The 24,670-nt window shown below is 38.5% G+C and overlaps 1 protein-coding gene across 1 annotated transcript; it reads right to left on the bottom strand.

Annotated features, from left to right (window-relative positions):
- Positions 1 to 1,390: 1,390 nt before the first annotated feature.
- On the bottom strand, positions 1,391 to 23,995 carry WDR82 (WD repeat domain 82). Its single transcript, XM_044674561.1, has 9 exons — positions 23,785 to 23,995; positions 16,871 to 16,968; positions 13,368 to 13,434; positions 12,512 to 12,611; positions 9,205 to 9,321; positions 8,478 to 8,633; positions 8,009 to 8,078; positions 5,542 to 5,684; positions 1,391 to 3,742 (listed from the first exon to the last, which is right to left on the bottom strand). Exons 1-9 carry the CDS (start codon positions 23,943 to 23,945, stop codon positions 3,713 to 3,715), a joined length of 942 nt encoding a protein of 313 aa, XP_044530496.1. The 5' UTR covers positions 23,946 to 23,995; the 3' UTR covers positions 1,391 to 3,712.
- Positions 23,996 to 24,670: the final 675 nt, after the last annotated feature.

Raw genomic sequence — 24,670 nt, 5'->3', positions numbered from 1 at the left:
CCAAATGCTATACACAAAAAGCTGATTCATTTTGCTCATAGAAGAGATCCGATTGGGAAAATTTGTAAACAATTCTATCAGGGTATTTTTTGTCTACTTGGTCCTAGATTTGGAGTTGCTAAAGGCAACCCTATGAAGTAAAAGAATCTACTAAAAGAAGTGACAGCTGGAAAAGAGGCAAAGTTAAGCAGATATAAGGATTGAAAGAACAGCAGTTTACTAATGTACCCATAAATGCTTGATAATGCTATCATTAAAAAGAGCTCATATTATCCTGATCCCTTTGGGGTAGGGAGAGGTTAGATCGATTTTCAAATATTTTAATTAAATATATGACCCAACAAGGCCCTGGTGAAAAGTTGAAAAAATATTACCTCCCTCTCTTCATCACATTAGACCTAAGTATATGGCATATTGCATGTCTGACAGATGAAGTATTGGCTGATTTTTTTGTTTGTTTGTTTTGTTTTTTAACCCTTACCTTCTGTCTTGGAGTCAATACTGTGTATTGGCTCCAAGTCAGAAGAGTGGTATAAGGGTAGGCAATGGGGGTCAAGTGACTTGCCCAGGGTCAGTATTGGCTGTTTTTGCTAAACTTTTTTTTTTTTTTAATCCTTACCTTCAATACTGTGTATCGGTTCCAAGGCAGAAGAGTGGTAAGGGCTAGGCAATGGGGGTTAAGAGACTTGCTCAGGGTCACACAGCTAGGAAGTGTCTGAGACCAGATTTGAACCCAGGACCTCCTGTCTCTAGGCCTGGCTCTCAATCCACTGAGTCACCTAACTGCCCCCTAAACTTTATAAGGTAAAAATTTATGTAGATGTTCAATTCACCAGAATTCCTATCTGTGTTTAATTTCTTCAGTCACTTCCCCTGCCACTATACTCTAGGTGCCAGGTAGCCGGTAATATGTTCCAACCGATTATCACAATGGCCTCCCTCCTGAAGATCATCCACAATCCTGGCCACCCAAAGCAGTCTGCCTCTGCCCAACTTGTCCCTTCACTCAGCTTTGGCCTTCTAGTCTTCCTTGCATCACAGGAAGTGTCAAGGATCAAAGTGCCACTGAAATGCAAATTACCAGAAGACACTTCTTTCCAATTATGTCCTAAATTCCCCCAGACTGAGTAATTATGCCCACAGGCTCACCTATCAGCTCTGCAGCTTTGGAGAAGATTTAGTACACCCACAGTACTTGTTAGGGATGGGTCAAAGGCTATAAAAAAGGATTTTTAGGTTCATAAGAGATTTGAATAGGAGAAAAATAAGGGGATGGAGTGGGGTGCTTGGAGCAACCTGTAGGTGTCCTGGTGGGTGCAGCAAGCTGGGCCTTATGGTAACCACAAAAATATATCCCCAATAATATTAACAAATACATTTCAGTAGATGATTTGACCTTTAAAAAGAAAGGTAGTTTATTTGGTTGGTAGGCCTAATTTCCATCCCAAGTTGATAAAAACCTTTCAACTCTACTTCCCCTGTCCATCCCCTGGCTTCTTCTAAAATGGTACAGAACTCACAGCCTCTTGCTGTCCCTGGCCTATACACCTAATCCTATAAGCACTGTGACTTCCCCAGAACTGCTCAGTCCCTTCCAAACACCTTTACCATGAACTGCGTTCTTCAAAACAGGTACCATCCTCATGACCTAAACAGTTATCTCTATATTGTACCCTTCATCAGAAGTTCCTTGAATACTCATTCTGTTCTAACACTCTGAGACAAGGGAAACGAACTACATCTAGACAGTCACTCTTGTGGAAGGTATATCAAGCAAGAGAGGAACCCTGTCTTGTTAAAAAAGCAAGACTAAATAATGATTACTCCAGAACTGTTCATCTTACCCCTTGATTTCCTACTCAAACCTGATGGTGGCTCGGGGCAATAAGAGCCCAGTGCATTACCTTTTAAACAGACAACCCACACCTCTGATACAATATACAGGAGGCATATGTATGCACCTCAGTTGAAATGTGCCTCTTCTATTGGGCCTTCCCACCACATACTAACTTCTACCCTTAACACAAGAGGAACATAATTTTCCCTTATTTACCCCAAAAGGAATGCAAAGAACACAGATAAGAGCATAAGTGTGCACAATATAATTAGCACAGAGGCTATTTACAAACTGAAACCACTAGTTTGGGAATCACAATTTCTGAGACATTATCATGCAGAGTGACTTTTGTTCACACCACATGCGCAAAGACAGAATGGGCTAGAGTACAACAGGGACTAATACTGGAGAGTTTTCCACTATAAAAGCTTGGAAAATACAGAGTAGAGTTTGCCAGCAATCACCTAAGGAAGCCAATCAATGGCCTCCAGGCTAGGCAGTAACCGTGTTTGTCCTCCAAGAAACGGAAAAAGGAAAAGAGGGAAAACTTTCTAACACTTATGGCAACACTCCCAGGCAGAAAAACAGGCTGTTCCTCATCTTGAAGGTGAAAGCATTTCTCCTGTGGCCTAGCTAAAGAACCAACAACACCAAGAATCAGGTGAGAACAAGAGATTATAAGGCTATTGTACTAAAGCCTGATGTTACAATGTGTAGTTTTTTTGTTTTAAAATAAAGGTGCACACACAGAACTGAAATGTAAAATAAGAAAAAAGTCATATAAAAAAGGTTAGACACTAACAAAAATACAAGCCCAGAATCAGCTTTGTAGTTTGGGTGCTGGAGAAAGGGGTAAGACTATCTGCAGGTTATTTACAGGATTTTTGGGGGGTGAGGGAAGGGGTAGAGGAAAGAAAGCATCAGTGTAAACAATTTGGACTCATTCCACAATACTGGCCCACATGAAATAGTTATTGATTTCTAAAGTAAAAAAATAGGCTCCCACCCCCACCCCACCTCATAAATATGTACACAGAAAAGATCATTGGACAGAGACAACCTAGCTGCATCCCAGCTCAGCTGCCATTTGCTTACACAGGGCTGGCCCCCTGTCTGCTAAGGAGGTAAGCCTCCTTGACTGCTGGAGGCACTTGACCTGTCACCTCTTCAAGACTCCCTGGCCTCTTTCTACACTCCCCATAAGTGAGAAACAGACTGAGCCAGGTTGAGTTAGCCACACAACTAAGTCCATACCTGGCACCCTCACCCTAAGTCTGCAGAGTTCCTTGAGTTCCTTGCAAACCAAGACCTTACATAGCTCTGTCCTTCCCTCTGTACCTAAGACATCTGAATTGACTATTTTTAAACTTTTGGCACAGAAGAAACATGATGGCTATGGAATAAAGCCACAACAATACTGGGAAAATTCAATCATGACACATGCAGAGGGAAAAGGGGAAACTGCACTAGTACCTCAAAACCAGAACTAGATTTCCATGCATTTATGGGGACAGGGTGCAGGAAAGAAAATATGTGGAGTCAAGATTTTATAGGCTCCCTATACATTCAAAAGAGGAGGCTATGCCAAGGGTCCACACTGATGCCCATGAGCCTGACACAGCTCACCCCTCAGGAGGAGCTTGATACAGGCAACAGCTAGAAAATCTGGATCCAACTTCAGGTCTGCAGCACCAAGTGTCCTTTTTGAAGGAATGCAGCAAAGGAGACTTTTTAAAAAATGATGTATAGCAATGTCCACAAAAAGGGCTGGGTAGAAGGATGCTTCAGGACAGGAGAACAACATAATCCCAATACTCAGTCCCTTTTCTCCTCTTACTGGCTGCCCTTCAATGTGCAGACGCTGTTGATAAATGATCAGTCATCAATGGTGGGCAGCCAGAATGCCTGGAAGGAGAAGAAAATTATTTCAGTTCTGAGCAAAGCAGGATGGATGGTACAGGCTTTCTGTATTTAATACCAAAGGCTTCTGCATACCTCTAAAGCATGAGGGACATGGCCAAATCTGAATTTTCAGCAATTTGTTTCCTTTTTTGTAAAATGAGGTCTCTAACAATACTAACATTCTAGGATTGGGGGTGGGGGGGTAAGGAGAAGACAATATTAAGTGAAAGAATCAGGATTGAAAACCAGGTATTTGGGCAGGGGAAAAGATGGGAATAGGTGTCAAACACATTGACTCTGTGATCCTGCCTTCATTCATCATCAGTATTTATGAAGTACCTACTTATATGCCAAGCACTGAGCTATGTAGCAAGAATAAAATCCAAATAATGAAACAATCACCACTCACCAGGAGCTTATAAAGAATACATATGCAAATATATACCAAGTAGTTAAATGTAAGGTAGATTGGATGGCAGGGCACTATGAAGAAGGGAGAGAGGAAAGGGAAATCGAAAAAGGTATTGCTTAAACTGCATCTTAAAAAAAAATCAGGGACTTTATAAGGCATATGTACAAATGCATTTCAGGTATGGACCATGGAAAGTACAAGGGACAAAGATGAGAGATGGAACCTGGTGTTTGTGAGGGACAGAGGAAAGCCAGTTTGACTGGATCAAAGAGGGTGAGTGATATTCACTATGGCCAGAAAGACATGTTGGGGGTCAAAGCTTTGAAAACTAAACAGTTGTTCGTATTTGATCCTGAAAGCAATAGGAAGCCACTGGAGTTAAGGAAAAGCATTTTATCAGCAATATGGAAAGTTGGATAGGAGTGGTGAAAAATCTGAGGAAAGGAGATAAAAATCAGGAAGCTATTGCAACAATCTAGGTGAGAGGTGATGAGGGTCTGAACTAACGTGCTAATTGCATGGGTGAGGAATATACTGAGGAATGCTATGAAGGTAGAACTGAAAAGATTTGGTAACTGATTAGATTTGTAAGGTGAGGGAAACATGAGAACTCTGATGTTGAGATGACAAACTGGTATAGTAGAAAGAACTTAATTTTAAGTCAAAGTGAACCAGAATTCTAATCTTCCCTCTGTCACTAAACTCTATGAAGGAAGTCAATTTTTGCTTCCTCTTTTGTAAAGAGAAAAGGTTGGACCAGCAGAGGTTCCAATAGTACTGACATGCCAGGAAGTTCTGGCAAGGAAAAGGGGAGTATATATTGTGGGGTAAATTCTGTAGTAAAAATCCTTGCCCTGTCCCCACTCCCTCCCTAATTCAGGTTATAGGTAGATGTAGGAATAAGTACAGTACTGTAGGGTATCTATTCTATTCTAATGTTGCTTGGGAGAAGGATTTTCCATGACATTCAAGGAAGGGTTAGTTGTTGGAGATTTCTAGGCATCAAGAGAGCAGAAAGAACTCAATCTTGGACTGGAGATAAATAGATGAACTAAGCAAGAAAGGAGATGACTCTAAAGGATAAAGTTTCAGCAGCCAGGTAATACAAGGAAGCCAGGAAGAGACTGAGTAACACTTTACCCAACTCCTTGATAGCTTGAATTGGCTTAATGTGAAACTATAAATTATACACACAGTGAATAACATGTGTACATTACCATGGTTGGTCATGTGAGCTGAAAAGCATGGAGAAGGGTACCATGGGAAATAAAATAAAGGATAGCAATGAATCCTAATCCAGGGCCATTAACTTTGTAGGAGACCTATTCTTGGGACCCAGCAAAAATCCTGTTTGGGTATTACCTGAGGCTATGCATTTCATTACACTTACCATGTTAGAACATGCACTGGCAAAGGTCATGAACTTGGGATTGAATTGCAAACAGGTTATGGGACCAGTATGTTTCCCATCCAACACAGCCACCTTTATGCCACTTTCTCCATTCCAGACGTGAATCTTACCATCATCTGAGCCTAGAGATAAGGAATAAAAACAACTGCATTAAATTCTAGAAATACAACAAGGGGAAAACACAAAGTCTTCAGAAAGCCCCGTCAAAAGCCTCATTCTAATATCCTGCTGAAAAAAGAAAAAAAAAAGCAGCAATTGAGAAAGGAGTGCCTCATTCAGTTTCTGGCATCAGTCTCTAAGAGGAGGGATATTCAATTACTAGAAACAACTAAAAGATCTCATCTGAAAGGGAGTATAGCATATATTACCTTTCTTACCTAGTTTACTGATTGGAATGATACACCTTTTTATGTTGAATACTTAACTTTACCTTGCTTGAAAATGTTACTGAAGTGTACAATCCAGTACTAGTCCTAAAAATCTAATTTTATCACATTCTACCTAGCTAGGAAATTTGGCTTAATGGACTTATTTGCGTTGATAGAATCCATAACTAAAATATTCTTATGCAGCAGCAAAATGGAACAAAAATATCTTACAGAGCATCCCCAAAGTCTTCAATCTGGTTAATAGCTTAAAAGAGAACCATGAGTTTGGGGACATACTGTTCTTGGATTCTATATTCAACCATGAACATCCAAGCTACTTCTCATTAATGACAAACAAATGGTCAAGATCAAGTTATACTGTTAGTTGTACTTTCCTACAACTTCACAGTGTTTATAGATAATAGCACTGGTACCAACTTTAGCAAAGATCAAGTTTTTGTTTAAAAAAAAATCTTCTAGGGGCAGCTGGATAGCTCAGTGAATTGAGATTCAGGCCTAGAGACAGGTACTAGGTTCAAATTTGACCTCAGGCACTTCCTAAGTGTGTGATCCTGGGCAAGTCACTTAAGCCCTGTTGATGTTTGGGTTTTGAAACTGAGAGAAAAAGTAACAGACATGGGTTATACATAAACTCCATTTATTATAAATATGAGAATGATTTTAATAGAGAATAGAATGCTAAGCATTACATCATATTTAGGAGGTGTTTCTTTCCCAGAAAACATTGTTTATGTAAAAGCATTGCTCGAAACATTTCTAGGGTTTCTCTACAAACCCAAACAATCCCAGGGGCCATAGTTCATTCCCAGATATCCCCCTGTTTGTTTTAATGGACAGCTTTGCTGTGGCCTTCAGAACACAGAGGTATCTCTATGAAAATTATTCATAGCTTCTTTCTCTCTGGGCCAGACCCCAACATTTATTCATGGCTCTTTTCTCACTTTTCTCATCCTAACATCTCTTTGACCTTATCAAACCCCCATTGCCTAGCCCTTGCCATTCTTCCTTCTGCCTTAGAACCAATATGTAGTATTGATTCTAAGAAGGAAGGTAAGGGTTAAAAAAAAAAAAAAAAAAAAAAAAAAAAAAAAAAAAACTTCTATTCAGATAACAAGACTAGGATAAAGAGGGAGAGAAAACTTTTCATGAAAGTTCTATGCCCACAAAAATCAACTGCATACTGGTGGTCATTTCTACCTTATTATCTCAAGAGTGTTAATTATTTCCAAAACAGTAATCATTTTTCTCCACCATTACTCTACATCTTGAATCTCTCCTAAATGTCTTTTTTTTTGAGGGCACTACCCACCCTCTGTCACTGGTTTATAACCTTAAGAGGTTCCATAGACCAGAGGTTCTGAACCATCTTTGTACTATATGCATCCTTTTTGACATCTGGTGAAGTCTCTGGAGCCCTTCTTAAATTGATGTTTTTAAATGCATGAAATAAAATAAATATTGAAGTATAGTTGTCATAATATTGAAAAACGAATTCACAGACGGCACATCAGGATATCTCACTCTACTCCAGTGCACACCTAAATAAGAATCCTCTCTATCTGAAATGCAATAGTCCAGGCTTTGCTCTTAAGACCTCTGATGAAGTCCTGCCCTAGAGCAAACCATTCAATTTCTGGATAATTCTGTTAGGACATTCTTCCTTATGATAAAAATTTAAGTATACTTCTTTACAGCTCCCACCCATCAATATTCATTCTTCCCTGATACAGAATAAATATAATCCCAAAGTACCAGATAGTCCTTAACAGGCCAAAAGATAATTAGCATACCTCACCCCTTGAAAGTCTTTTCTTAGGCTAAACACCCTAGTTACTTCAATTAATCCATATATAATATGGAGATCTATATCATGATCCTTGCTAAAATTCTGGTGCCCAGATCTAACCACACTTCATTTATGATCTCATCAGCACATAAAACATTTCCATAAGTAATTATTAATATCACTTTAATAATTAATGCCAGACAATCTCTAGAAGAATTGAGAACTCAAAGTCTTTAAGTCAAAGTTATAAAAAGGAAGGGAAACATCTTACCAATCATAATAAACTGAGAATCTGGAGTGAAGGAAGCCTCCAATGTGACAGCTTTACTGTTGTTATACCCCTAAAAACAAAAGGACAAAAGAACTGTTCTCATTATAGATTTAAAATAAACTCACCGACAGCTGCCATCTCTAACTATACCCACCATCCAGGAAAGTTTAATCATAACTTTCTCTTGATGTTCACCTCCAATATCTTAGTATTTTTATAAAGGTCACAATCTACCTTCACTATTCTTTATTGTGTTTTATAGGCATTAGATGAGAGGAAAGGGTTAACAAAACAAAAAAAGTAAACTTCTATGCGAATACTCTAATTTCACACATAAACATGATTAACCCCACTCTCCAACTCACTAGCCATAAACCAGCTAAACAGAAGGCAACTAAAAATTCATTTATCTTAATGAGACAATAGCCTGAAGAATAAACAGTTTGCAATTTCAAGACTATAAACTCACCCCAAATGTATGCATTACTGCTCCCTTAAATGCATCAATCAGGCGAATGAAACTGCCATTCGTAGATATAAGGATGAGTTTGCCATCATTGCTGAACTTTAAGCCTGTCCACTCACAGTTCCTATCATACTGCATTTTGAAGGTAGCAAATGGTCCCTTCAAATAGAAAATAAAAAATTAGATTCATAAGATAATATTGGATCATAATTACTTTTGATAATGAAACTTTGGTGACACTTAAATTCTTTTTTAGCTAAAAACAGTAACTCACATTTATACAGTTCTTTACAGTTTACAAAGCACTTTCCTCTGTGAGTTGGAGAATATAAACTTAAGTCCTATTTTAAAGATATTATGATACAGAAAACCTGAATATGTTTTAGAAGTGCAGTGGTCTTTTTAAAAGATCAAAGTGCTTTTTAAGGAACAGGAAAGAGAAAGAGAATAACCTATATTTCCCTCTTGCCCAACAAAACAAGATAACGTAAGATAAGAGTTAAATTCAAATTTTGGAAAGCTATATAAACTCCATATAACTGCTACTTGATGGTAACCCAAAACAAGAAAAATTGCAATGGAAGGTACATATATTAAAATGAGTCTATTCATTACTTTAAAATACCACAATTTTCACAACTAAATTCTTCTATCCTCTACTATTGCCAAACCCCATTCTAAATGTAGGAAATGTTGGGATAGAATGGGAAAAAAAAAATCAACATTTTACCTTATCAAAAGAACGAAGATCATAAAGTTTAACCATTTCAGAATTGACCCCAGCAGCAAAAATCAACCCTTCTGGATCAAAAGAACAAACTGGTTTTCCTTGGAGATGCATTAGGCCCTATAGGAAGAAATTTTAAGAATCCACAGTTAGTTATTTTGCTCACAGACCCATGGGGCTCCCACAGGATTCATCCTGAATAATATTTACCTCTTGACAACCTGAAATTTGGGAGGGAGGAGGACAGAGTCACACCCTTGATGTTTGACATAAGTATATTCTCTTATACTTAAGATTTTATGCTGGCTGCCAAATACAGCTGGAATTGAACATAAAAAGGCTATTTCTCCAAAGTTCCAGGAAATCCCAATTAAGACAACAAGCACTGGTGGGACATAGTATATATTGTGCATACGATACTAGATTCAGATTCTCTTCCTTGTTGCCAGTTCTAATGGTAATTATCATCCAGGAACCTCAAAATGAGGCTACCATTTTTATAGGAATTTTTTATTTGCTTTTATTAATTAGGAGTGTAGCAAATGAAATTAAGGTTAACTGTGGCACAAAGTGCTGAACACATTCAATTTACTGTTAAGGTTAGCAATTCACAGTAAAAGGGATTTCTCAAATCCTTAGTCAAAAGACCATGAAATAGGGCTTACTATGCTTTATATAGTTTTGTCAAGTACAAGAGAAACAAAGAACAGGAAACATAAAACAATGATTGGTTATAAAGTCTGAGATATCATAGATGATGGAAAATAATATGGTTAGATGGAAGTAAGGATTGCAGGGGTAGCTTCCATCCTGATGCTATTGAAAGTTCACCGGTGGTATCCATCTGCATAGTGTTATAACAGTCCAGATTTTCTTGAAGAATAGTCAACTTTGCAGAGATAACAGACTTCTTGTTGTCCACTTGCATCCTGACAAGGCTTGTAAGCCAGATAACAAACTCTCCCTTCACTGTACACGGGGAGGCAGCTAGGTAACACAGAGGACAGAGCACTAGGCTAGAGTCTGAAGGACCTGAAATTTGGCCTCAAGCTGTATGATCCTGGAAAGTCTACAAGTAGCCCTTGCCCTTCTTTCTTAAAACTGTCACTAAGAAAAAAAATAAAGGTTCAAAAAAAAAATTGTACATGGGCAGCAAGATGTGTAGAAACAAATTATTTCTTTGAACTGTTTGACATCAGACACAGGATTTCCCCATGCCAGATTCAAAGAAAGTTGCTTAAAAAAAAAAAATCTAGTCCCTTTTCTATCTTTCATAGTGTGGCAATTTTCTGTAGTCCTGGCTGCTAATTGAGTAAGTGCACATTGCTGCAATAGTCCTACAGGTTTGTGGGACATAAACCACTTTACTGGGTCCTGATTCTAGGGTTTGTTATGGGATTATTCTTTTTTTTACATACAATTTAATTTTGATTTTTTTCGTTTTGACTTCCTTTTAACAATTGATTCACATACCTCATAACTCAAGTCATGTATCTCAGGGAGATTGATGTGTTTGTCAACAACCTCCTCAGGGGGATTGTGTAATTGTCATAAAATTCTAGATTTATAAAAAATTTTCTTGTTTGAGAGTAATTTTAGGATAAGAAACTTGCTACCTCCCCTAATCAAGAAAGTGAACGGTTCGGAGAAAGCGCCATAGAGATGCCTGCAGACCTCACACTGCACCAAAATGTCCAGAATGAACTTTGGGATGTAGTGAAATTGAACTGTGGGGGGTTGAACACATTTATTTTGAATATACACTGTTATGCCAAAAGGGACTGCTCCCTAATTGGCTTTTTGTCATTGTGCCTAGCAATCATTAGTTTTGTTCTCTTTCTTTTATTTCCCTCTTATCCCCAAATTATTGCAATTTCCCCTTAGAAAGTACAATATTGTATATACCTCTAGTTGAAGATCTTTAGAGATGTAAGTTGGTTATGTGTACTGATTCCATGGAGAAACTAGGCATGTAAATCTGGGAGATTTCCACATGCTCATTTTCCATGGGAATCACAAGGGGGGAGGGGTTGTGTAATTGGAATCTGAACCCCAGAACTACAATTCCCAGCATCCTAACCTTCTTCTCATGTTACATGCTGATGTAGGCAGGATATAAATTTTGTGTAGCCCTGTCTCTCAGGCTCTCTTCTTGTGATCACAGGCAGCTGTGGACACGGGCTTTTTGAGAGCTGGGAGAACTTACTCACATGGGTTTACTTTTGTTAGATAATTGGGTTTTTATACTTCAATTTCCTTTTTATTCCTTCTATTTCAAGTGATTATTAATAAACTTTATAAAATATAATATTTGGAGTATTGGACAATGACTTAAATCCTATAGAATTAAGGTGATTTAGGAACAATTTGGCTCAGAGAGGGAAAATGAACTTCTCAACTTAACTCAGAAACATGGCCTAAGCAATGTTTGCATATTGGGGGTGATACAGAATAGAATCAATTACAAAATGGAAATCAGAAACAATTTGATTTTCTCAGGTCTGGCCACCATTCCTCTCACAAATTTTTGTTAAACTAAAAATCCTAGTCTTCACATTAAACTCATCTTTCTCAAAAGATGTAAGAGTAATTAAACATTCTTTAGATAAGAAGTGAGAGGAAGAATCTCAATTCCTAACTCCTTGGTTAGGAGTAATGTAAATCCTCCTCCTCAATCAGTCTATTTGTGAACCCTAAGTGTAGTTTAATCTACAACTTGACTTACTTTTTACCTAGAGTTTATTTGATGAAGTTGTTTCTTTAGGGGATATAGGAAATGACTCTAAAAGTGCTCAACTTTTAAGACAATGAAGGAAGTATGGGATTATGGATCTATCTTCTCTCTAATTTCTATGGTTCTAAGAGGAATGAATAAGATTGCAATAAGTAAAAGAACCACATTTCTGTCACTCTGACCTAATTTTGCTTCTAAGAAGCCTGGTGAGAATCCTAATGATGTTCAGATTGTCTCTGAGGCCTGAACCTATATTCTAAAGCATAGTAATAAATATTAGTTTATGGTACCTCTATAATTTCTGCATTTAGGTACATATATATTTGGTAGCAGTTACTCACCACATTGACCCAGAGAAGAGATATTTCTACCATACCAACATCAACTAATATAACAAGAGATATAAATGTTGCTTAAGGTTTGGAAAAACTGAAACTTAAGAGAAATAATGCTATATGGTTTTCTAACTCAAGGGTAAGTTTCAAAGTAAACTACTAAATAATGTACTAAAACCTACAATTTCATCAAAGCCCTGATTTACAATACTGTTGGGACCTGTCAATTCTTATGACTTACCTGGCAGTTAGGAGACCGAAGATCCCAGAGTCGGATGGTTTTATCCAGGGACCCAGAGATAAAAGTATCATCTATTGGTGACATGGACAAGGCTACCACCCTGAAAAATGTCCAAAACAAATCCAATTCATGGGGAAAAAAAGGAAAAGTAAATGTAAACAAGCTCTAAATCATTGTCAGAGTGAATCTACCAGCCTGTCCAAGACACTATAAATAGAACAAAGGATAATGATAACAATACCAGCTCTTCTTAGTATTATTATTAAAAACTATCTTTACATGTACAAAGACAAAATTAAAGCTATGAGAAGTAAACTTTTAAAAGTAATGCCATATAATTTAGGAATATACATGTTCACATCTCTCAGTCTTGGTTTCCTCATCTACAAAAGAGGAATAAAAATAATAGCTACCTCACAAGGTTATTGTAAGGTTCAAACTGACTTAGTATTTGTACAGTGCTATGCATAACTTAAAGCACTAAATTAAGGCTAGCTTTTATTATTTATCTGTATTAGCAATACATGGAGAGATAAGCCAAGTTCTGTCAATCAGAGAAAATCCTACCTGCTTTGAGATTTTAAAATAAAAATGTATATACATGCACACAGAGAAAGAAAAAAAAGCCACTAGATAAGAGCCTTCTCTTCCTGCTCAGATCATTTGCCATATCTATTATGTATTATATATCCTCAGTACTCCAGACAATGCTGCCAAATGCAGAAGACCAGTGAGGAAACAGAAAGCACACAGGGAATAAATGATGTTTTTCTAAACTAAAGGTAAGACTCCCTTTCCCTAACTCTGATAACCTAAGAGACCTACATGAATCTTGCCCATTCCTTTTGGGTCTTACCTCTTGTTGTGTCCTGGAAAGTACCGGATGTATTTGTTATCATGCAAGGACAGGTAGCGGATTGTATCTGAAAGCACACAAAGTATCAAAGCAATAGTCTCAGTCAGCTAAGAAGTTATTGGGTACTTTCCTTCTAATTTCATTTGAAAAAGATGAAAACTAAATTCATGATAAGAAGATCTACTTTTTTAAAATTGGCATCTTGTTTCCACAGTCTTCATCCATAAACATCACCTTCCCTCTCAAAGATTACCCTCTTTGTCAAAAACAGGGGAGGAAACTGAGTCAGCCAAACTAGCCAAGAAATTCACCCAGGCTGACTGCACATGCATGGTCTTCACCCATCGGTGCAAAGTGAGGGAGCAGCATTTTGTCCATCTTGATCAGAAGAAGGAACATAAAAATGTCAGATAAAACTTGTGAAATGCTAGGTTATACAGATAGTAGGCAAGAAAAGTAGCTTGACTGAATGTCTTATTTAAAAAATTCTTGGCAAATGAAACTGCTGATAGCATTTAATATATTCAAGGCATCTTAGAATAACAAATGAAAAGGACCTTAGAGATTAACTACATCCAAACCTTTCCCATTAGAGAGAGGGATGGAAGCCAATCCAAAGTCACCAAGCAAGTCTGTGGCAGAATCTGAATTAGGACCATGGATATCTGACTCTCAGTATTCTTTCCCCAATACCAACTAAGCAGACTGACAAAGTTTGTGTTTTAGTTTGCTTCCAGACAAGCTCAATCTGTTATGATATGTAAATCAAACTATGCTTCATCAACTGTCAAAAATAAATCTAATAAAGTACAAATTTTCACTCCTACTTTAGTTAAGATACCCTTACCAGGTATCTTAGTAGCATCTTGGGCAAACAACCAGGGCTAAATGACTTGCCCAGGTTGACACAGCTAGGAAATGCCTCAGGCCAGATTTGAACCCAAGTCCTTCTGACTCCAGGCCTGGTGCTCTTTTCCCTGAGCTACCTACCTGCCCCTACTAGTCATAAGACCATATAAGCTTCTGAATACAAAAAGGTCTTGAATGCCTTGTTAATCAACTCTAGCCTGTTCTTACCCTCTCAAAAGAAACTTAATATTAATCATCTAAGCAATCATCAGACTGTGATAAATAAAAAGAAAAGAATTAATTACTCCTAGAAATGTTTGTGAGAAAATAAGTATATCTTTTGACACAACAGGTCCTCTTCATTTGAAAAACAAAAAAGGGGTAAAATGCTAGAAAAAAGACTGATAAGACATAAGAGTCCTTTACGTAAAGAATAATACCAAGGAACAACTAACGAAAGAGGCTGTAGGAAATGGTATCAATGCACAGTACCAGTCTGGAAAAGACACTTGAATACAAAGAAGAAGAAAGATGCTAGAAAAAGGTACCCAGCAGAATGGAACAAAAGGTTATTTTTAACAAAGTATCTAATGACCAACTATCAGGAAAGTGACAACTTTAAAGTGTTTCCATTATAATGTCCTTATTTTTCTAAATATTTCAGCAACTGCTTGATAATGCTAATTACTAGTAACCTATGTGACAAACAGCTAAGCCTAGGACCTATGTTATAACCTTGGTTTAGTAAAACTACAATAAATTTAAGGACTAGTAATATTTTCAGTACTTTTACCTACCCGCAAAGAATCATTAGATCCCTTTTCTGTTAGAAAGAGTTACCTGGTTTCACAGAGGAAGGCAAGAAGACTGTCCCCATGCTCTGCTACAAACCATTGTTGGTGGCAGCGCTCTGTCCCTGGCAAGGCAGTGGCCTGTACAGTTATCTCCTGTACCGGGTGGTATCATAGACCCTCAAACTGTACAAACTACTACCTCAGCCTGGAATCAGGCAGAAGGAAACAGGGTCGAGGCTGGAGCTCTTCATGAAGAACGGGGGAAGGGGGTAATTAGGGTTACAAGAAAGGCAGCATCCTTACAGTACAAAACCAGCAAAGTATCTTCTTTTACTCAAAGCCTAGTTGAGAAGCTTTATATACACATGCCTCTTCACTACATAGGAGGATTTTCAAATCAGGAGAAAAGTCCAAAAGGAAAAACTTCTCTTTTTTGATTGCATTTAAACATAATCCTTGTGAAATGAATCCTAATTATTCCTTCTTAGCTTAATTACACTGGCTACACTATTTACTTAGAAAACTACTTTTATACAGAAGTAAACAAGCTTATCAAGATACTTAATCAATTAATGTACAGAAAAATCTCCTAAAAATGTCATGCCCGCCCACCCACCTTCAAAATAAAGTAGATATACACGTATAATTAAGACAGAAACTTAAACAATTCTTGTTCAATGATGCACAGGAGCACATGCCCTAAACCAGTGATGGCAAACCTTTTAGAGATGGCGTGAAGGCCCCTCCCCTCCCCCTCCAGAGCAAGTGCCATGCCTGCCCCTTCTACCTGAGGATCCATCTCACAGACTGCTGGGTGAATCGCCGTGCCCCCACCCGCCCTCACCCCCCCACACACACACACTGGGAAGGGAGAAAGTGCTATCATTGGGCTGCTGGGCAGAGGGGCAGGGATGTGAAAAAAATGTCATCAGACATGGAGAGGGAGATGGGAAAATCTTCACCAAGTCCTTCTGCTTTTCTAGCAATGAAATGGGGGGTAAGGGGGGGAGGGAGGTAGGTGGTAGCTGAGTGCCCACAGAGGGCCCTTTGTGTGCCATCTTTGACACCTGTGCCATAGGTTTGCCATCACTGCCCTAAGCTAACAAGAATGGCTAGTAAAGTAAAAATAGCTATTACAACCAAATATTAGTCACATCTAATGGTAAAAATCTATACTAAGTAAGACCTAACCACTCTATGATAGGAAAAGAACTCAAAAGTTTAGTTATGAGTGAAGATAAGCTATCTAATCCTAGATTACTACAGCTTTAACACTAGTTAGAAAGAAGGAATTAAATTCAGGTAACATTTTAGGTTAATAAGAAGAATGAAATAAGTGTCAAAAAAAAAAAAAAAAAGCACTTTTATGATAGCAATTTCAAAATGTTAAGGATAGTTATAAACACACCAAAATGCCATTATGTGTGAATTTATTTCAACTGAACCTCTTTTGAACCATTTTCTTCCTATTACCTGCTATGTAAAATAGTCCCTTACCTTTATGCTAACCCCTATCATTTAAAATAATTTATATCTCTTGAGGCTATTAAGATATTTCCTCCTTGTTTCTCTTACCCATCCCCATTCAAATTATGACACATAACATCACTCTTTGAGTTCAAGGAACTTCTGAAGTGAAAGCTATTACAGGTTTTTTGTTTCCTTTCAGTTTATATGACTTGGGAAACAAGTTCTGTCAGTAATAGTCCAAGAGGCTTTGATAAAAGAGCAAAGTTTTCAAAACATTCTTATTAAAATGTAAATTCTAGCTACTATTCTAAAAGATGGGCATGGGGGAAGGAGGGGAATAGGCAATGGTCTTAAACATCTCTTAAAAAACAAGAAAGGAAGCTTACTTACCATCTATTTTGTTAGAACTGTACACTACAGTGTTTGCTGCATGTGTGTATCTGATTAGGTCCACTCCATACTTCTTACTGTACAGTGTTCTCTTTGGTCTAGAGAAATAAAAATAAAGAAACCCCAGAAAGGGAACATTATACAAAGTCTATCACTAAACAAATCAATTTAAAACATTATAGAACAGTAATCATAAGTACAGGCACCCAAGTTTAGCTGGTGATCCTTTAAGGAAAAGAAAACAGCTTCAACCTTATGTAAATTGGAATAAAAGGGAAATAGGCACTGTACTGGGTTAAGGACAGGCCTTTCATCTGTTTAAGGTGTTAAATAACAAACTAAGTAAAAAAAAAAAAAAGAATTTAATGGATTGAACCTTAAAGAGGGTGGGGATCTCCACTGCTTAGAAAATTTGACCATTTTGGGAACAAGGGGGGAGGGGGGAGCCAAATACAAAAAATTCCCAGAACACAGAATTAAAGAAAATTGAAAGATTACCAGTTATTTCTTAAAACTACCTTCTTTAAGAAGAAAATAGATTCAAAAATAATGTCCTAGTTCAGACACACTAGAAGAGGCACTTTCCCTATCAAGAGGGCACTATTCTATAAGTGAAATCAGAAGCAGGGCATTTTGTTTGTTAACCATTTTGTTAGCATTTCCTGATGGAATCTGCCCTTCAGAGTGAATTCATTCTCTCCTCCCCATAAAATGTCTGACAATTATAATGGAGTTTTAAAAAATTAGCCTAGATGTTAGGCTTTCCAAATCCAAGGATTGATTTCTATAGCAATTTAAATAAACACTTTTTACTTGAATCTTCTAACTAAACAACTCTAATTACACAACGTAAGAATCATTCATGCCCCTTTAGCATAGAGTAGAAGAGTTGAAGTTGGTTACTTAACTTCCCAGATAGCTTCTGCAGCCCAAGCTATAGCTAAGCTTGATAAACAATCTCATTTTACTGAAAAGCACTGTTAAAAAAAACAAACACTGCTAAAGTAAGCAAAGTTACTTACTGTTTTTGGTCAATTCTTTTCCCTCAACTCCTTCACTAAGGAGGACCCTGGGCACAAAGTCTTAGAAAACTGTACTATATAAGGAATAGGCTCATTGGCTTATATCTGCTCAAGATGATCAATCCAAGACCTATACAGAATAATCTTACAAACATGAAAACTAAGTTTACTAATATTTACTAATATTTTCAATATAAAAGAAAATCTTGTTCAAATTCATCATATTTCACTATGAGCACAGGAGGCTAAAGAATTATGAACCCATAGTCATCCATAAAGAGATATTATTTGCTATCCAAGTTTCAATAAGGCAAGGAATTTTGCACCATACAGAGTAAACTCACCTCAGACAAAACTGTATCTCTATTAAACCTTCCCTATCCCTTTTCTTTCTGCCTTCTTCCCTCCCCAACAGCTCAAAGAACTAAATCACCTCTGAACTTGCATTATTTATTTTTATCCATCTAGTCTCTCTTACAAGATACTAAGCTCTCTGAAAACAGGTCCTTACACATAATAGTTTAATTTTTAAAAATCTATTGAATGAATGGAAATGTTCAGTAGGCAGGCAAGTCCTATATTACTGTTGTTTATCCTTCATTTTCAAAGAAGACCAGAATCCTTTACTTGACTCCTGAGAAAATAAAATTTTAAATAAAATGACCTAGGTTCAAATCTTGATTCTGTCATTACTTGACCTTAGGAAAGTTATGTAACACTCTAGGCCAGTTTCCACATTTATAAAATGAGAGAGTTGGACTAGATTACCTCTAAATTCTCTTCCATCTCTAAATTTATGATTCTACTAAGCATAAGCAAAAAGAAGACACATGCACAATTTTCCTCATTTATGAAAATGTTCAGGGATAGAGTTAACAGATTAGCATAAGGCCAGTTACTTAGCTTCACAAAACTCTTAAATGACCATAGAATTTGGGGTAAAGCATGCTAATAATTACACTCTGTAGTAAAAAATAAGACATTAAATTTTGCCATGTTCCTCAAATGGCACCAATGCTGATAGTACCCAAAATATACTCCAATCTATATAATAATTATTACCTACTTACTCACCAATCTGATTAAGTTAGCCATTATTTAGAAAATGAGGTTTTTTTTGGAGGGGTAGGGATATGGTGACAGGCCTGGATTCAAGAGGACATGAGTTCACATTCAGTCTCAGATATTTACTAGCTATGTGACCCTAGGCAAATCGCTTAACCCTGTTTGCCTCAGTTCTTCAACTGTTAAATGAGCTAGAGAAGGAAATAGCAAATCACTCCAGTATCTTTGCCAAGAAAAACCCTAAATGGGGGTCCATGAAGAATAGGACGAGAATGACTACCACCACTGAAAATTTGGCAGAAGGGAAGCATAAAGCATAATCTTAGGCAGCAGTAGGCAAAGTGAATTATAGTCTGAGTGATGGGCAGCTTTATCTTCATTTAGCTTATAAACAGTAGTGAGCTGTTAACATCTATGTGAAAGGAACTTTATAACTAAAACTCTCAGTTTCCACCCAGACATGGTAGACTTTCTTATGTTTGCCAATAAAGGTGTTTTTGAGATAAATGTCGAAGACTAGGAAGGGATCCCTTTTTTCCATGAAAACAGGCTAACATTTTAATATATAGTTTACATTACTGTTTTTATTGAGGGAGAACAAAGATGACGGAGAGAGGAAACATTACCAGTTTTGAAATGCTATGCTTACTCTGAAGGAAAGATCAGTTTTCTTTCCTTTAAAAAATTTTACTGATGATTAAAAAACAAAACAAAACAAAAAAAAACACCAGTCATTTCCCCATAGGATAGCTAAATGGATAGAACACCAGGTTTGGAATCAGGAACTCAATCTTAAATTCAAATCTGGGGGGCAGCTGGGTGGCTCAGTGAATTGAGAGCCAAGCCTAGAGACTGGAGGTCCTAGGTTCAAATCTGGCCTCAGATACTTCCTAGCTATGTGACCCTGGGCAAGTCACTTAACCCCCACTGCCTAGTCCTTACCACTCTTCTGCCTTGGAGCCAATACACAGTACTGACTCAAAGATGGAAGGTAAAGGTTTGGAAAACAAACAAACAAAAAATTCAAATCTGGCCTCAGAACACATACTAGCTGTGTAACACTGGATAAATAATTTAACAATAGTTGCCTGCCTCAGTTTCCTCATCTGTAAAATGAACTAGAGAAGGAAAGGGCAAATTACTCCAGTATCTTTGCCAAGAAAACACCAAAATGGGGGTCACAAAGTGGGACACAACTGAAACCACTTAAGGTTTTTCCACATAAATTCCAACTTACCCTCCCTTATAACTACAGTTAAGTAAAACCAATTGATAAAGCAACTCCTCCACTAGATTAATTTCTGACTGCATCAATTATAGGTGGTCTTTATGAAAGATGCTCACTATGAAGAACCATTATGCTGATTTTATATTTGGAGATTATGAATTAAGAAAATATTGCAATGTAAGGGTTGAGAAGTTATGTATGCATTTAGTTATATTTTCTTGGCAGATTATGTAAGAGGTTTTAAGCTTTTTTGGAAGAGAGGACGAGAATATGAAGGATAAGTCTTGAGATAAGCAGCGAGGAAAGAAGGCCAAAGAAACTGTGAAGTAGTTTAACCTCCTAAGGAATTCATTTTCTTTAATCTATAATATGAGCTAAATTAGCAATTGGGCTAAATTGATCTCTTAAGGTTCCTCCTCCTATTCTATAGTAGTGATTCTGTATCAAAAATGGGCAAAACCCACCTGAACAAAAAGTTATTTGAAAGTGAAATCATTCAATGATTAGACAACTTTTTACTATCTCTAAAGAATTTAGAATTTATTTTGTTTTAGCATTATCTATGTCAGATATTGTTTCCTCATTAGACAAAACTTCAAGAGAGCAGGTTGATTGTCTTTTATCTAACTTTAAATTACCACAGCACAATGCTATATACTGGGGGTTCTTAACCTGGAATCAGTATAAATTTTACATATCTTGAGAATTATATTTCAAGATATAGTAATTTCTTCCACATTATATTGTGGGTGTTAAGGGTTCAGGGTGCCTGAGATGTGGAAAATCTACATAAATTTTTTTAGCCCTCCCTTTGTACCAGAGATTAGGTCTGAATTTTTTTTCTTTTTCTCTTATGGGGTATTTATAGTACCTTATTGTAAATTTTGAGCTATGCTGGCCTTTGAAAGTCAACTGTGGCTTCCACAAAACTCCCCCGAAAATTCCCATTTAATTTCTTATGCTAACACAATGAGTAAATTGAGATATGGAAAGGATAACTCTAAGTTTCCTTTATAATGGTTGGTGTTTTACTTTATGCACTTAAAAATATGATTCTAAAGTGTCCATAAGCTTCACCAAACTGTCAAAAAGGTCCTGACAACCTTTAAAAAGTTCAGAACCCCTACTCTACACTAAGTGCCCTAATAAAACACAATTGTTGAAGTGAAAGGATGAAAAAATCCCTAAGGAAAATTTAAATTCATGATAAATAGGAAAATGCTAAGCAATAGATACTTATCATTTTTCTATTCCTAAATCCTAAAAAGGAAGAGTATGTAGATGTTAGGAAAAAAACTTTTTATCCTTCCAATGTACAAGAAAAAAAATATTTTTTTTTCTCAAGCTTTGTCGACTTGGACTCATGCTAAGGACCTAGAAATTATTACCTTTTAAAGATGGTCTATTCCAGAACCTCATTTTATGTGAAAAATCTGCAACCAAGGAAATTTAAATGGTTTATGCACAAGGTTTCACAACTAGTAGGCAGCAGGGAAGAGATAAAAGTGTACCCTCAATCCTATACTTTCCCAAAGTCTTAAGTGATGAGAAGATAAAAGAATAAAATGAAGAAATTCATGCTATAAACATAAAATCAGCTGACAAGCCACTCAACAATAAGCATTCAAAAGACGATTAAGGCCACTTGATTACTTCCAACAAGCCTAAAAGGTGTCCTTTTTTGTACTGCTTCCAAAAGAGAAAGATAATCCAAGCACAGAAAACAACTAAATCCCTTCATTCAAACTTCTCTGCCTATCTCAAGCAGCTTTGCAGACCCAAAGTTCATTCAAGGACGAAGACAAGGGCAAAGGACTACCCACTAACCAGTGGTCCCTCAAGTAACTTTTGATAGGTCAGGCATTGAGAATTTAGTCTACCCAATCCCTGTAATCATGATTCTACTATTAAATGCTACTCCACTATCTAAACATAATAATCTTTCTCCACATCATTTTATAATGTTAACCCGTTGGCAGCCTCTTCAATAAAATTATTGCCAGACTTTTTTTTTTTTTTTTAAAGAGCTGTATCGTAGAAATGATAAAAAATTGAATTCTGAAGTAGGGGAAAAAAAAACTCACATAAATTAAACTGACCAGACAATCCAATTTCAATTAAGATTGTAAAACAAACACCAAGCTATTTGTGACTGGTTTAAGACAACAGAAACTGAACATAGTAAAAATAAGTCTAACATTAGAGAAAAAAATCCTTCAACCATTTAAAAATAAGCAGGGGGAAGTTTGGAACTGTAAAGAAAATAAGTAAAAACTGGGAGCCAATCTTGATCACAGATTTAGTTGTTGACATGACTATCAGGATTGTATTTGTAGGAAATAATAAACTTCATAATCAGTTTTTGGCACAAAAACTGTGGAAGCGTGATATGAACATTAAGTATTCCAAATGGAGCACTTAAATTAAAATTAGGACAGACCAGCCAAGTTCACTTAAGCAGGGAAAAAAAAAAATCATACCACCACACCCAGAAAACAAAACAGCAAACATTAAAGGTCAAATTTAAAATGGTATAAAGAGTTGTCCACAAAAGACACTGTTATACTAGACAAGAGAACGGAAAAAGTAATACCATTGTAAACGGGAAGTATTAAGAATGTGCTGATTCGGTAAGAACGGAAGTGAGGAAGTTGAGTGGGCAGGGGTTATAAAACACAGCCAAAAGTTTAACTGAGGTCACTCGGGATGTGACCAAAAGCTTACATACAGTTTAAAAAATATCAACATGTTTTTGCAATCTCCCAGCAACAGCTTGCTAAGCTTTTTTTTTCTTTCCCCAAAGCAGAAAGCAAATGTAGATTTTTTTGTTCAGAAGCAACTAAAAAGTGAACCTCAATGTCAAGGCTGGAGTTTGTTCAAAAACAGGTCCAAAAAATCAGTTTTAAAAGTATCAGGAATATGAAAATGCTTATGGGGCAAAAGAGGAAAAGATTTACATTAATGTCAAAGATGTCAGTGACGCCAGATTCTGATCAGAGACGAAATCAAAATGCTCCTTCATTAGATGAAAAACTCAAGGCAACAGATGTAGTGGAAAGAGCAGCGTTTTAGGGTTCAGAACGTGTCTGCAGTGACCTTGGACAAGTCACTTCCCCTGTGAGACTTTTATTCATCTATCAAATACTTGATGGAGGGAAGAGAGATATCTTTATTTGGATAGAACTGTTTTCATTTGCAATCGCAGGTATTTTATTTTATGCACTAAAAAGCGTTCTTCTGGGAAAGGGTCCAGACACAAAAAAAGGCTGGGAAGCCCTGAAAGGGGGAGCGATGAAGCGAGAGACACGTGAATGCACTATACAAATTATGGTGTTATTATTGGAAGGTGGCAGGGGGTAGGGGGGAAGGACGGCCACGCGGGCCCCAGTTACACAACACGCTCTCTCTAGGAGCCCGGGGCCGCAAGAAGGCGCCGGGACTGGGACGGGGCGGGCAGCGTTCCGGACGGAGTTCGGCATCTCCGCGCCTCAAGAGGGTGTCCCGGGGGATCAACGCCCGCTGCCACGCGGTTTCGGGGCCGGAGGGCGCCGGCTGGGAGGGCCGGGCCGGGGCCCGGGGACGCGGGGCCGCTCACTCACTTGCCCTCCTGACAGTCGTACAGGACGATGGAGTCGTCGTCGCTGCTGGAGATGACGGTCTCGCCATTGGGGCTGAAATCGAAGCAGTTGATCTTGTCCGAGTTCTCCCGGAACACCTTAGCCACGCGGAAGCTCCGCAGCACGATGTCCGTCAGCTTCATGGCGCCGGGGCCGGGCGAGAAGGAGGCCGCGGCGGGGTCAGGGGCGGGGAGCGGCGGAGGAAGCGGCGGCGGGAAAGGGAGGAGGGAGGGCGGGGGGCCGCGAGGGCCGGGGGAAGCCGGGGCGGGGCCCCCGGGCGAGGCGACGCGAGGGGAGGCCGAAGGAGAGCCGGGGCGGATGGCTCGCTGTCCGCCTCCTCGTTCCCTTCCTCGGCGTCGGCGTCGTCGTCCTCCCTCGGCCTGGGCCGCGAGGCTTCTTCTCAAGGGCTCCTCAGGGAAAGCCGGCGCAGCTCCTGCTCATTGTGTCCGCCATTTTGGGGCGAGAGGCAGAAGCAGGGGGCGCGGGGGCGCGGAACCACCGCCGCCAGCGTAGTGCACTGTGGGAAAGGAATCAGGGAGGGGGGGCGCGCGCGTTGGGGGAGGGGGCACGGGGGGGGGCGGCTGCGAGAGAAAAGGTGGGAACTGATGTGCCGCAACGCCTGATGGGATCGTCGAGAGGCGGGGGCGGGTGGTGACGTAACCAATCCGAGAGCAGACTTCCGTGGGGCCTCAGACTCCCGCAGGCCTGCCCCCTAGCGCCAGGGGGAGGGGAAGAGGGAATGCTCTGAGTTTTTCTTCCTAGCCCTGGTGTCTAGTGGAAAGATGGGTCCTTGGCAGTTGGGGGCTGAGCACTGCCTGCTGGCCTAAACCCCTCCCCGGCCAAGTTCCAGCTCTGGCCACCCGCCACT

Source organism: Gracilinanus agilis, chromosome 1, assembly GCF_016433145.1.
Source record: "Gracilinanus agilis isolate LMUSP501 chromosome 1, AgileGrace, whole genome shotgun sequence".
Taxonomy (NCBI): Eukaryota; Metazoa; Chordata; class Mammalia; order Didelphimorphia; family Didelphidae; genus Gracilinanus; species Gracilinanus agilis.
This window is presented reverse-complemented; position numbering and strand designations above follow the sequence as displayed.

Excerpts from the sequence above, each read along its gene's own strand:
- WDR82 (XM_044674561.1), bottom strand. The coding sequence starts at position 23,945 with ATGAAGCTGACGGACATCGTGCTGCGGAGCTTCCGCGTGGCTAAGGTG. Across the intron at positions 12,612-13,367 it reads TTTCCAGGACACAACAAGAG|GGTGGTAGCCTTGTCCATGT; the intron begins GTAAGACCCAAA and ends GACATTTTTCAG. Across the intron at positions 8,079-8,477 it reads CAGTAATGCATACATTTGGG|GGGTATAACAACAGTAAAGC; the intron begins GTGAGTTTATAG and ends TTTTGTTTTTAG.